The sequence below is a fragment of the Pyrgilauda ruficollis genome, unplaced genomic scaffold (genome assembly GCF_017590135.1).
Source record: "Pyrgilauda ruficollis isolate IOZ18807 unplaced genomic scaffold, ASM1759013v1 scaffold308, whole genome shotgun sequence".
Classification (NCBI taxonomy): domain Eukaryota; kingdom Metazoa; phylum Chordata; class Aves; order Passeriformes; family Passeridae; genus Pyrgilauda; species Pyrgilauda ruficollis.
The window spans coordinates 25,192-36,687 of NW_024524467.1; the positions used below are offsets into that span (position 1 = coordinate 25,192).

General features: G+C 42.0%; 1 protein-coding gene across 1 annotated transcript in view; it reads left to right on the forward strand.

Moving 5' to 3' along the window:
* Positions 1-10,911, forward strand: part of KIF5C (kinesin family member 5C) — a gene marked incomplete at its 5' end in the record, with an annotated part of 35,746 nt that extends 24,835 nt beyond the window's left edge. The window contains 8 exons of the mRNA XM_041473911.1: positions 639-748; positions 1,550-1,651; positions 2,228-2,288; positions 2,625-2,696; positions 3,204-3,308; positions 6,404-6,620; positions 7,559-7,672; positions 10,753-10,911. Of these exons, the coding sequence (XP_041329845.1) occupies positions 639-748; positions 1,550-1,651; positions 2,228-2,288; positions 2,625-2,696; positions 3,204-3,308; positions 6,404-6,620; positions 7,559-7,665 (774 nt within the window). The remainder of the gene's footprint in view (positions 1-638; positions 749-1,549; positions 1,652-2,227; positions 2,289-2,624; positions 2,697-3,203; positions 3,309-6,403; positions 6,621-7,558; positions 7,673-10,752) is intronic.
* Positions 10,912-11,496: the final 585 nt, after the last annotated feature.

Consider the following 11,496-nt stretch of genomic DNA (forward strand, 5'->3'; position numbering starts at 1 on the left):
GGGTTGCACATTGCAGACAAGGAAAAATACAATTTTACAAGGACAGTGATAGAGGTTTGCCAGCTGCAGAACTTTTCCCTCCATCATAAAAATTTTAAGTGATGAAAGCAGTTGTAAAGTGATTAAAGCAGTTGTGATTAAAGTGCTTGTACCTTACAGCTCTGAGGAAAAAAGCTAAGTTTGTGTTAGCAGTCTAAAGACATAAATTGAGTTTTTCCTGTTGCTTGAGGCGTATTTACTCCTAGAGTTTAAATTTATAAATAACAATTTCGATAGCAGGGCTGTGGATAAACAATTCTCAGGGGTTTGGGTTTTGTTTCTGTCACAGGTAGAGCTGTGCAAGTATTTCCTGGGTGAATAAAGGGGTAATAAGAGAGGATTTGGTGTAAAATCAGTGGCATTTGTGGCCAAGCCACAAATAGGTTTTCATGGGGTACTTTTTGAAAGAAAATGAGTGAAAATTGTTGTACATCTGTTGCTAAAAAGGTTGGATGAGCAGGCCCAGAGTTTAGTGATGACAGAAGGCAATGCCAGGCAGATTCCTGACTGGATTTGGTCGCTCCCCTCAAATGCAGAGGCTGGGTGAGAGGGAGCTGTGTGTCCCTGGGTTGCTCTGATTCCCTGCTCTGTGCTTGCAGAAGGCTCTGGAGCAGCAGATGGAGAGCCACAGGGAAGCCCACCAGAAGCAGCTGTCCAGGCTGAGGGATGAGATCGAAGAGAAGCAGAAAATAATCGACGAAATCAGGGAGTGAGTTCACCCTCCCCGTCCCTCCTCGGGCCTGGGATGCTTTGGGCTCGGTTTTGTTAGGTTTGATTGATGCTTCTTTGCAAGTTCTGTCCTTACACGCAGCAGCCAACCCTGTAATTATTTTGCAGGGTGGATTACAGTGCCTAATTCTTTATTGGGGAGCTTTAACAAGGCCATAAAAATTATAGAGTTTTAAAAAAAGGGTGATGTTGCACCTGCAGGTCAGGAGGTGAGAGGAGCTTGGGGCAGAGCAGGTTTTAAAGGATCATGGAATCATTTGGGCTGGAAAATCCTTTAAGGTCACTGAGTTCAGCCACCACTGAACCACACCCCCAGGAAGGTTTTGAGATTCTCACAGCAGCCAGTCCTGCCCCAGACCATCTGAGAGTCTGGGTGACGCCAACAGCTCCCATTTTCACTCATTTTTATATTTTTTCCTCACACACCAATGTGACTCTGTTATGCTTTCCTCCTGTGTTCTTCTTTTTCTAAAACCTAGGTATTATTTTATCATATTTATTGTGTATGGCCAAAGATTTATTATAGGGAAATGAGGAAAGAAGGCAGAAAGATGCCAACAACAATTTGTGTCCTCCTCTAAGGCAAACAAAAGAAACCACTGAATTTAGCTCTCCAATATTTTAAAATAATGTCCTCCAGGTTCTTTATGCTTCATTTCTTCCAGAGTTATTCAGTAGAGAGTTACAGCTTTACTTTTTCTCTGCCCAATCCCATTTTGTTGGTGGAGATTTTCCCTCCCTTCCTCCTAAGCTGGGCTGACTTTTCCTTTCACGTTTCCAGCATGAACCAGAAGCTGCAGCTGGAACAGGAGAAGCTGAGTGCTGATTATGATAAATTAAAAATTGAGGACCAGGAAAGAGAAATGAAACTGGAAAAGCTCATGTAAGTGCACAGTTTGGTATCCCTGAACCTCGTCATGTGTGGAAAATGTGCTAGGGAGAGGGATTTGTGTCAGAATATTCACACTGAAAATGTAATTTTAGTAGCAAAGCCAGCAGGAGCTACTAATAAATAATTACCAATTACTTTCTATTTTTATATCACAGGCTTTTCAATAGTGGCTTTGATCACTACCAAAAAGAGATCATTAGAGCTCTGATTTTATAAAATACCCCAGCAAGTCTTAAATCTCTCATTCCTTAATACACAGCAAAACAAGCATGAAAGAAGTTGGGATATTTTGATGGAGTTTGTTGACTTTTTTGGGGGGTTTTAAATCAGATGTTTGAGTAAAAGCCTTTCCTGGAAATGAGAGAGAAACATCCCATGTGTGGACACAAAGATGGAAGTGGTGACTCAGCCCTTCCAGGTGATAAAATTGGATATTTGGGGCAGTCAAAAGCATAATTAGAGATGTGCAATTTGCTGCCACCTGCAGATGTGCAGCTCCAGGTGGATGCTGTTGATTTTCCTCTGTTTATTGTGATTGATTTGTGTTCCATGTTGTGATCTTTCCAGACTCCTTAATGATAAAAGGGAACAAGCAAGAGAAGACCTTAAAGGGCTGGAGGAAACAGTGGTAGGTCTTAATTACACTTAATTCCCTCTATATCTGTACACCCTGCCACCCTGGTGATATATATTTTAATTTTTGAGTAAACAGCTTTGAACTACCTAAATTAAAATTTAAAAAGGTTGCTTTTACCAGTTTTGGATAAATTGCTCTCTTCAGTGTGGTTTTGGAGCTGGGTGGGGTTTATTTTGTGCATTCAGAGTGATTCCTAGAGAGAAAATCCAGAGTTCTTTGCTCCTCTTACCAACTCAAATCCAAGGAGAACTTTTACACCAGAGCATCTCCTATGTCCTAGTCATTTGTGCTTTTCTAAAAATTATTGTTTTGTTATTTTTATTCCAGGCAAGGGAACTTCAGACTCTTCACAATCTGCGCAAGCTGTTTGTCCAGGATCTTACCACCCGTGTTAAAAAAGTAAAACTCTGCTCTTTTAAACTCAAATCTTCTCTTTTTTTGCAGTATTCTTGTGATTTGCTGGAAGCCTTTAGTGCATGCATTTACAAAATGGGATAACGTCTTTTTTAGTAGCAGTGAGAAACAAGATCAAAGATGTTGTGATGTTTATCAGCTTTTATTTGGTTCTAATTTGATAAGGAAAATGTTGTTGAGTGAGGGGAATGAACTTATCCAGTGCAGTTCAGCTAAATTCCCAAAGATGATGAGTTTCAGAAATTATTTAGTATAACTTGATTTTCCTATTCAGGATTCCCCCACAATTGTTCAGTAAAAATAGCTTGGGGTGCTTTTTTTGTGTAAGATGAAATGCAGTTCCTAAATATCAAACAAAGACTTAAAATAATTTCTCTTAAATCTGGGGCTCTGTAAGACTTTTTTGCCTTTGGGGAGCTCAAATTTCCAAAGAGCTGAGCTTCCCCTTGAGTTTGTGCCTGGCTTTGCTGAGTGCTGCAATTTTGTGTGCAGAGTGTTGAACTGGATAGTGATGATGGAGGTGGAAGCGCGGCGCAGAAGCAGAAAATTTCCTTTCTTGAGAACAACCTGGAACAACTTACAAAGGTTCACAAACAGGTAAAGGCTCCCTTTCCCCTCCCTCCAGCAAAAAATGCACTTTTTAAATATTTACAAGGGAAATTTTGGAAGGTAACCGGTCTGAGGAAAAGATACCCACTAAACTCCTTGGAATTGGGAGCTAGAGCTGCTCTTCCCACTCCCTGTACTTTTAGAAATGTGGTAAATAAGGAAGTTTTTTTTCCTATGAAAATAGTTCTGTTTTGGCACGAGGAAATACATAAAAATAGCTGTTTTCTGGATGGATTGTGCATCCCCAATTTGACTCCTGGCCTGAAGCTGCTCAGAGGCACCCTGGAGGTGGTTGGAGTGGATTCAACCAGCAGAGTTTTCAGTGAAAACAATGGAATTGGGGTTTTCTGTGCAGCTGAAGGGCTGGTGCCTCCATGGGGTGCCAAGGTTGGTAATTTCTGGGCTGGTCCATTTGTGTGTCCTCCCTCCTTCATGGAATTCCAGTTTCATACAATCCCAGATCTGGAATTAAAGCCCATCCAGTCCTATCCCACGTGGGAATCCAGTCCAGCCCATCCAGTCCCATGTCCCACAGCTTCCACTGTCCCAGGCTGCTCTGTCCAGCCTGGCCTTGGACACTTCCAGGGATCCAGGGGCAGCCCCAGCTTCCCTGGACAGCCTGTGCCAGGGCCTCCCCACCTTCCCAGGGAAGGATTTCTCCCTAAAATCTCCTCTCCCACTATGCTGGAGCTGTGTCCTATTGTTAGGTGCACAACACAAAGCACTAAAGCTGTTTTGATTTCTTTTTTGAGCAGTGGCATAACAGTGAGCAGTGCACTCTCCTGAAGCTGTATTAGTGACCCACACTCCCAGATTTGCTTTAATTACTCCTGTGGAAGTGCCCAAAGAGCAGGAAGTGCTGGACTGTGACAAGTGTCTGCTAAGGTTTGGGGTTTTCAGATTCCCAGGGAACAGATGGTTTCAAGACCTACTTTCTAAATGTGGAAACTGGGATATGTTCAGAGTGGTTTTTCTTTTACCATTTTGCCCTTTTTTTTGCACTCGTTTCATGCATCTGCTGGGTTTCAAATGTGGATTTTTATAGCTCTCATTAGCGTGTATTTACTCAAAATCAACTTGGAATCCACATCTTGTACGGAAACTTTCAGAGAAAAGTGACGTTGGACTTGATAGCATCCTGCTTGGATTTTGAATCATGACTATTTCACACAACAAGGGTTCAGCACTTGCAGAAAAAGCACATTGTGACTATGTTTTTTTAGCTTGTTTGTGTTTTTCTCCAGCACTAAGCCTGGCCCAGCAGGTGTAAAATGCTCTGATTGTTAAACAAGTGTGAATGTCAGGACATGCTGTTGCTTTTCTGCATTATTAATGTGGTTGTTAATCCACTTTTCTCTCCAGAAAAGGGAGAGTCACTCCTTTGGAGCAGATTTCTGTTGATTTCCAGCAGTGGTGTAATCTGTTCAGTAGAAATTGTGCTGGATTTTCTGCCCAGATCAGCTTTGTGTTTATTAAAAATCAATCCTCTCTTGGCTGTTGCTGCATGGGAGGTCAGATGTGATTTGTATAATTGATAAACCTCACTCAGGTTCATGTTAAACTGAGGAAGTGCACGAATTCAAAGTTGCATATAATTATATTTGTAGTTACAGGCCTAAAAGTGATTTCTTAGTGAAGTTCCCAGTTTTCCCACATCCATGAGTAGGGAACACACAGGTGAACACATCAGAACAACTGGAAATTATGAATTTGGGGTGATCCCTGGTGTTGTCTGTAAAATTATTATTTTAAAGTAATGAGGTGATCGAGGATTTGCAAAATCCTGGCGATTTCTCTGTTCTGAGGAAATGTAGAGTTTCTGCTGCAGTTTTGGATGTGTAGAGAAGCAAATCTGGCTGTCAAATTCTCTGCAGTGGCAGGGTTGGTCCTCGAGTCCTCATCTCTCAGGACCAGCTCTGTGGAATCTTGTTGAATGGAATAAATTTTATTTTGCTTTGATCTTTCTGGACAATTTAAATGATGGTGACTCCTCAGCCAGAGAAGTGAATTTTATGAGTAAAACTGAGCTTGGATGATGCCCTCAGGCACAGGGTGGCATTGTTGGGGTGCCCTGTGTGGGGTAAGGAGCTGGACTTGATCCTTGTGGGTCCATTCCAGCTCAGAACATTCTAAATTTCTATTTAACCTAGAATATTTACACTAATTTCTGGAATAAACCTGTTTAACTTTAGTACTGACATATGGAGAGCATGGTGGTGTTTTCTCTCTCTTCATGAGGTGACTTTTCCTGCCATTTCTCTAGGAGATTTTTGCCACTTTCTTTTGACCTTGTGGGTGCATTCCAATTCATGATATTCTAAATTTCTCTTTGAACTAAGATTTTGACATTAATTTCTAGAAGAAATCTGCTTAATTTTAGTACACGAGGCATGGAGAGCAGCCAAGTGGCATTTCCTCTCTCCTCATGAGGGGACTTCTCCTGCCATTTCTCTGAGGAGATTTTTGCCACTTTTTTTTTGACCTTGTGGGTCCATTCCAGCTCAGGATATTCTAAATTTCTCTTTAAACTAAGCCTTTCACATTAATTTCTGGAAGAAACCTGTTTAATTTTAATACACAAGGCATGGAGAGAAACCAGTGGCATTTCCACTCTCTTTGTGAGGCGACTTTTTCTACCATTTTTCTGAGGAGATTTTTGCCACTTTCTTTTGACCTTGTGGGTCCATTCCAGCTCAGGATATTCTAAATTTCTCTTTAACCTAAGCCTTTCACATTAATTTCTGGAAGAAACCTGTTTAATTTTAGCACATGACATATGGAGAACAACTGGTGGCGTTTTCTCTCTCCTTGTGAGGTGACTTTTCCCGCCATTTTTCTGAGGAGATTTTTGCCACTTTCTTTTGACCTTGTGGGTCCATTCCAGCTCAGGATGTTCCAAATTTCTCTTTAACCTAAGCTTTGCACATTAATTTTTGGAATACATTGGTTTAATTTTAGTTCATGACATATGGAGAGCATGGTGGCCTTTCCTCTCTGTGAGGCGACTTCTCCCGCCATTTCTCTGAGGAGATTTTCGCCGCTTTCTTTTGACCTCCTTTAATTTTGCACGGCTTTCCCCGCAGCTGGTACGTGATAATGCAGATCTTCGTTGCGAGCTTCCTAAGCTGGAGAAACGCCTTCGAGCTACGGCAGAGAGAGTTAAGGCCCTGGAGAGTGCACTGAAGGAGGCCAAGGAAAACGCCATGCGCGACCGCAAGCGCTACCAGCAGGAGGTGGATCGCATTAAGGAGGCCGTGAGAGCCAAAAACATGGCCCGGAGAGCACACTCTGCCCAAATTGGTGAGGACATGGAGCTAAAGGGGCTGCCCACGTGCTTCAGGCTCGGGTGGTTGCTGGGGGTTGAGTGGAGGGAGTAAAACATTAGGGGCTGCTTCTCCTCTGCTGCGCAGGAATCTTCAAAGGCCTTGCTTTTGCATGGAATTTGCCCCACCTCGAGTTTAAAGAGGCTCTGCTGTTCCACTGGGTAAATAAAGGGCATAATGGGTCTTGTGTGCCCTTCTAGTGACCTGAAAACTTGTCTCCTTAAATTAGTGGCTCACTTTCTTCCTCCTCCTCCCCCTACACGCTCCCTCTCTGCTTTCATTCTTTCCTTGCCTTTCTGAACCTTGTCCATTTCTCTTTTTTCCCCCTGATTACTCCTCCATGTGATTTAATTCCAAAAAATCTTCCTTTGTACTCCAGATATTGATATATCTCCGAGGCACAATGTAATGCGTGCACACAACAGAAGTATGGGGCAATTCTTGGAATGATTTCATGGGATTAAAAAGGATAATGGTTTAGATGGAGACGACAATATTGGGGTATTAAATCCTGAGGGAGAATCACGCAGCACAAAGTGTCACCTCCTGAATGCTTCCTCTTGTAGGGAGCCATCCAAGTTTCGTCTTGACATCTTCTGGAATGGTGTAAATTAGATATAAAAAGCGCCTCGCTGCCCACCAAGTGACTTCCCTCTGTTGTTGGACAGTCCAGAACCTTTGCAGATCTAATGCATGGGAAGGTGGAAGGGCTCTGCCACCAGGAGAAAGGATCTGCTAGCAGGAAAATGGGTGTATTTGTTGTTGGCAGGGGCAGGCAGTGCTGTGTTCTGCACAGCTGGATCAGAAACCACTGAGGTGGGAAACAATGGGGTTTCCCTTGAAGGAGAAGGGGAGGTGGGAAGCTAAAATGGGAAAGGTAAAATGTCTTGTTTGGTCCCTCCTTCCCCTGTGCAGCCAAGCCCATCCGCCCTGGTCACTACCCAGCGTCTTCTCCGACGGCCGTCCACGCCATCCGAGGGGGAGGGATGTCCAACTCCAGCTACTACCACAACACCAAATAAACGAGAGGTAAGGCCAGAGTAACTTACTCACCTCTTCTCCCACTCATTTCCCTTATATTTCATCTTGCTTTTAGGAGACCCACAGTAATTTTTTTTTCCTATTTTTAGTAGTTGTTTGCTGATAATTACAATACTCGTTAATTGAGTGCCTGTTAAGAGGCTTTGCCAGCTGCTGAGGAGAGGTTTTATTTTAATGACTTAGCACTTAAAAGTTTTTTAAAAACTGCTCTGGTAAGTCTGGACCAAAATTCACATATAGAGATATGAAACTCATGTAGTAAAAATACAGATCCAGAGGTTCCTTCTGCCAGCATTATCTTCTGCTTTCTGTACCATGAATGTGTTTCCATGTTGGGACATTCCAGCCTGGGATAGGGGTAGAGCAGCTGTAAGTGGTAACAAGAGACATCTCCAAATGTGAGTGTCACCATTTGACACACTTTGCACTCTTAGTTCTCTTCATGAAAAATAAAAACAACGTAAATATTTTACTTTAATTGCCAGAGCTTGAGAGTTTCTCCTAAGCAAAATATGAGCAGCATATTCCCAGGAGACTGTTCCATGGACTTCATCCTGCCATTTCTTTCTTTAAATACTCATTATTGGAGGGATTTTATATCTGCATTATTTTACATGATCACTTTATGCCACAGACATGCCAAGAGCCGGATGGCAGCGAGTGGCTGTGAAAAGCAGCCTGGGGACAGCAAACTTGTCCCTCCAAGTCTGGCTTTTTGCCCTCCTTGAGGATTAATTCTGTCTCACAACTCTCTTTATGGTCTGTGGTCTCCTTGAGGCATACTTGGTGTTTTTAGCTTTTTTTTTGGGAGTGTTTCATGTCAGGCTTGCATGCCAAGCATCCATCACGCCACACTCAAGCTGTTACTGTGCTGGGGGATTGTTCCTGCTCATTGTGTTTGCCATGAGCTTCCAGCAACAAATATTTCCTCTGTGGATAAATTAGGGCAAGGCGTTGCTGAGTGGTTTTGTCCATTCTGGTCTGAAATTGGCTTTTCCATCTCAGGAGTGAGGTGTCTCTGCCCATCTGCTTCATTGCATTCCCACCTCTGTGACCTGGCAAAGAGTGGGATACAGAGCCTTGTCAAAGATTTCTAAACATTTCTTGTAACAGCTGCTCTGAGGGGGACAAGCTGCCACCTGCCTCAAGTAAATGCACCTTTAATTTGCCAGCTGCAGTGAAATGAAGAGTCAGACTCAAACAGGCCACACGTGTCAGGTGAACAACTGTAGATTAATGAAAGGTATTAATAAAATAACCACACTTCAAACTAGGTGGGTTTGTAATAACAAGGCAGGACTGTGGAAGTCAAGAAAAATCAATCAGGAGGCACAAAATACCAGATATTTCAGATGTTGAGGTTTAAATTTGAGGGCTATGGAGATGAACAGGTTCAGGCCATATTGCAGAGGAGCACCAGGGAAAATGAGGCTGGAGAAAAAGAAGATGGAAGATGTCAGGAGAAACTGGATAAAGTTTGGGGTTTCTGGAAAAAACTAGGAAAAATCTGAAAACCAAATGGCAGCCCTAGGGGTTGGATGAAACCATTTCAACAATGTATTCTAGATTTTTTGCTCACATCCAGAAATAAGTGTGGAAGGTGTAGTCCAGGAAGGCTGCAAAGTGATTGGAGAAGCTCAGTTCTCCTCAGTTTTGGTCCTTTGGTTAAGAATTTTATTGGCAAATTCCAACTGTTTGGCTGCCAAAATTGGGAGTATCTGAGTAACCTGAATTCTGAGCTTGGATGGCAACCCAGGGGTCTGAGTAAGGGTGTTAGTAAAGGTGCTGCCAGGTCAGGGAGAACTTCATCCAGATTATTTCCTGATTATTATTGAGACATTCCTAGGCTCTGCAGAAAGTGCTTTGGAATGGGGCAGTTCTACCCAGCTGGCACTAAAACAAAACTCTCTTTTGTAGTCATTTAACAGCAGAGAAATAAAATTGAGGTTCCTGTTTCAACATTTGCTGAGGAGAGATTTATCTTGAGTTCATTCATTATTCACCATAAAGATAAAAGACACTTAGTGCTGTTAGACTGGTCAGTGGTTATGATTGATTAACCCAGCAGATGGAAGAGAAAGAAATGTGGGTTTTAATAAAGTGTGCTTGTATAATGTGCATATATAAAATTGTAGAGTATATTTTTATAATAATATAATGATATTATATATAAAATTTCAGGGTTTTCTGTAAACACTTATTTTATATGTGTGTATATATATATCAGGAAAATATTTCTGTCAGGAGACAGAGAACAGAAAGGTTGGTTTGAATTTGTATTTTTTAATCTTTTTGATTTTATAATTTTCAAATTCTGCTGCTGTTACTTTCCCCCCTCCCCCCTTATTACATGAGACAAACACACACCAGCACATCCAATGAGCCAAGAGAAAAATCCCATGAAAGGAAGAGAAAATTAAAGGGGGAAAAAAAAAAGGTGGGCCTTTAGATAGTGTTTGTGGGAAATGGATTTGTAGAAAATTCTTAAAACTTGATAGAAGGTTCACATAGTGTGTGTCTGTATGTAAACTTTGAGATAAGAAATGTTGATTTAGAAATGCCATGGAATAGGACAGACATCCTTGAGAGAGAAATGGAACTAGAAACAAGTTTCAAAGGATGGTTTTGTAAAAAAGACTGGGTACTTTGGAGAAACAGAACTGTGAAAGATGTATTGTAGTAGGACTCATGAGGGGTAATTTTAGATTATTGGCTTTAAGGCACTTGTAGTATGGTGTGGTAAAACCTGATAGGCCAAGAAACATTTATAGTATATTGCAATTAGGAAATAGTTGGGTTTTGATTGTGATGGTGTGAATTTTAATACTTGTTGAGAATTTTCTACAAATCCATTTCCCACAGTGTTTGGGTGAGACATAATTCCAGGCTGCAGAGGTGGCAGGGACTGAATTCCATCAGGAGAACTGGCTCATTTTGTGAGACCCAAATTCCATAATTTTTTTGACGTGATTGCAGATCTTTGTTTGCTGCCCATCCCATTTGGGTGCTCTGCTTTCTAATCCCCCAAATCCACTAATTCCCCTTCCCTTTCTCGCTCTCTCTGGCAGGTCAGTTCCACTTAGCATGTTAAGGACTGTCATTAAGTCACATTAGTTTCTTTTTTGCCCCTCTCCAACCCGGTCCACGTCCTGCCCATCCTGCGCTTCCCACGGCCGTCGGCGACGCCCCGCTCCAGGTACTCCGAGCTTCGTAGGATCTCCACGTGTACAGCAGTGTCCAGCTCAGCTCCTCCAGATCCTTGTACAGTGTCTGGAACATTCCCACCTCAGTAAGGATGATAGGGAGTCTGCCACTCCGAATTCCACGACCCCTTGGCGCTGCTTAGGTTGGGGCTTCTCCACTCAGAGTGATGCTTTTTTTTTTTTCCGAGTCCTCCGTTGGCATCGGTAATTCCCGACTTCTGGCATCAAGGAATTAATTATTCAATGACCAAGTGCCATCAAAGGCAGGTGATTGTGCTCTGTCATGACTGATTTCCTGTATAATATACATATTATTTTATATTTTTAGGGGATGAAAATGTGCTGCTATGTGGTTTAATTTTACTGCTTAACATTTTCAGAAGGAAATTTCCCCAAAGAACCATTTGTAATATCCTGATTTAAAAAAAAAAAAAAAATAAATCTTTGGACTGTATAAAATAACCTTTATTGCAGTACCTGGTAAAGAACAAATGGGATGCAGAGAAATCTGTTAGTATAGACGTAGGATTTGAAGTTTGGTAGTTCCATGAATTTATCTGTGTGACCTGTTTCAAAATTAAGCTCCTGTTCCCTTGTAGTTCTCCCTCC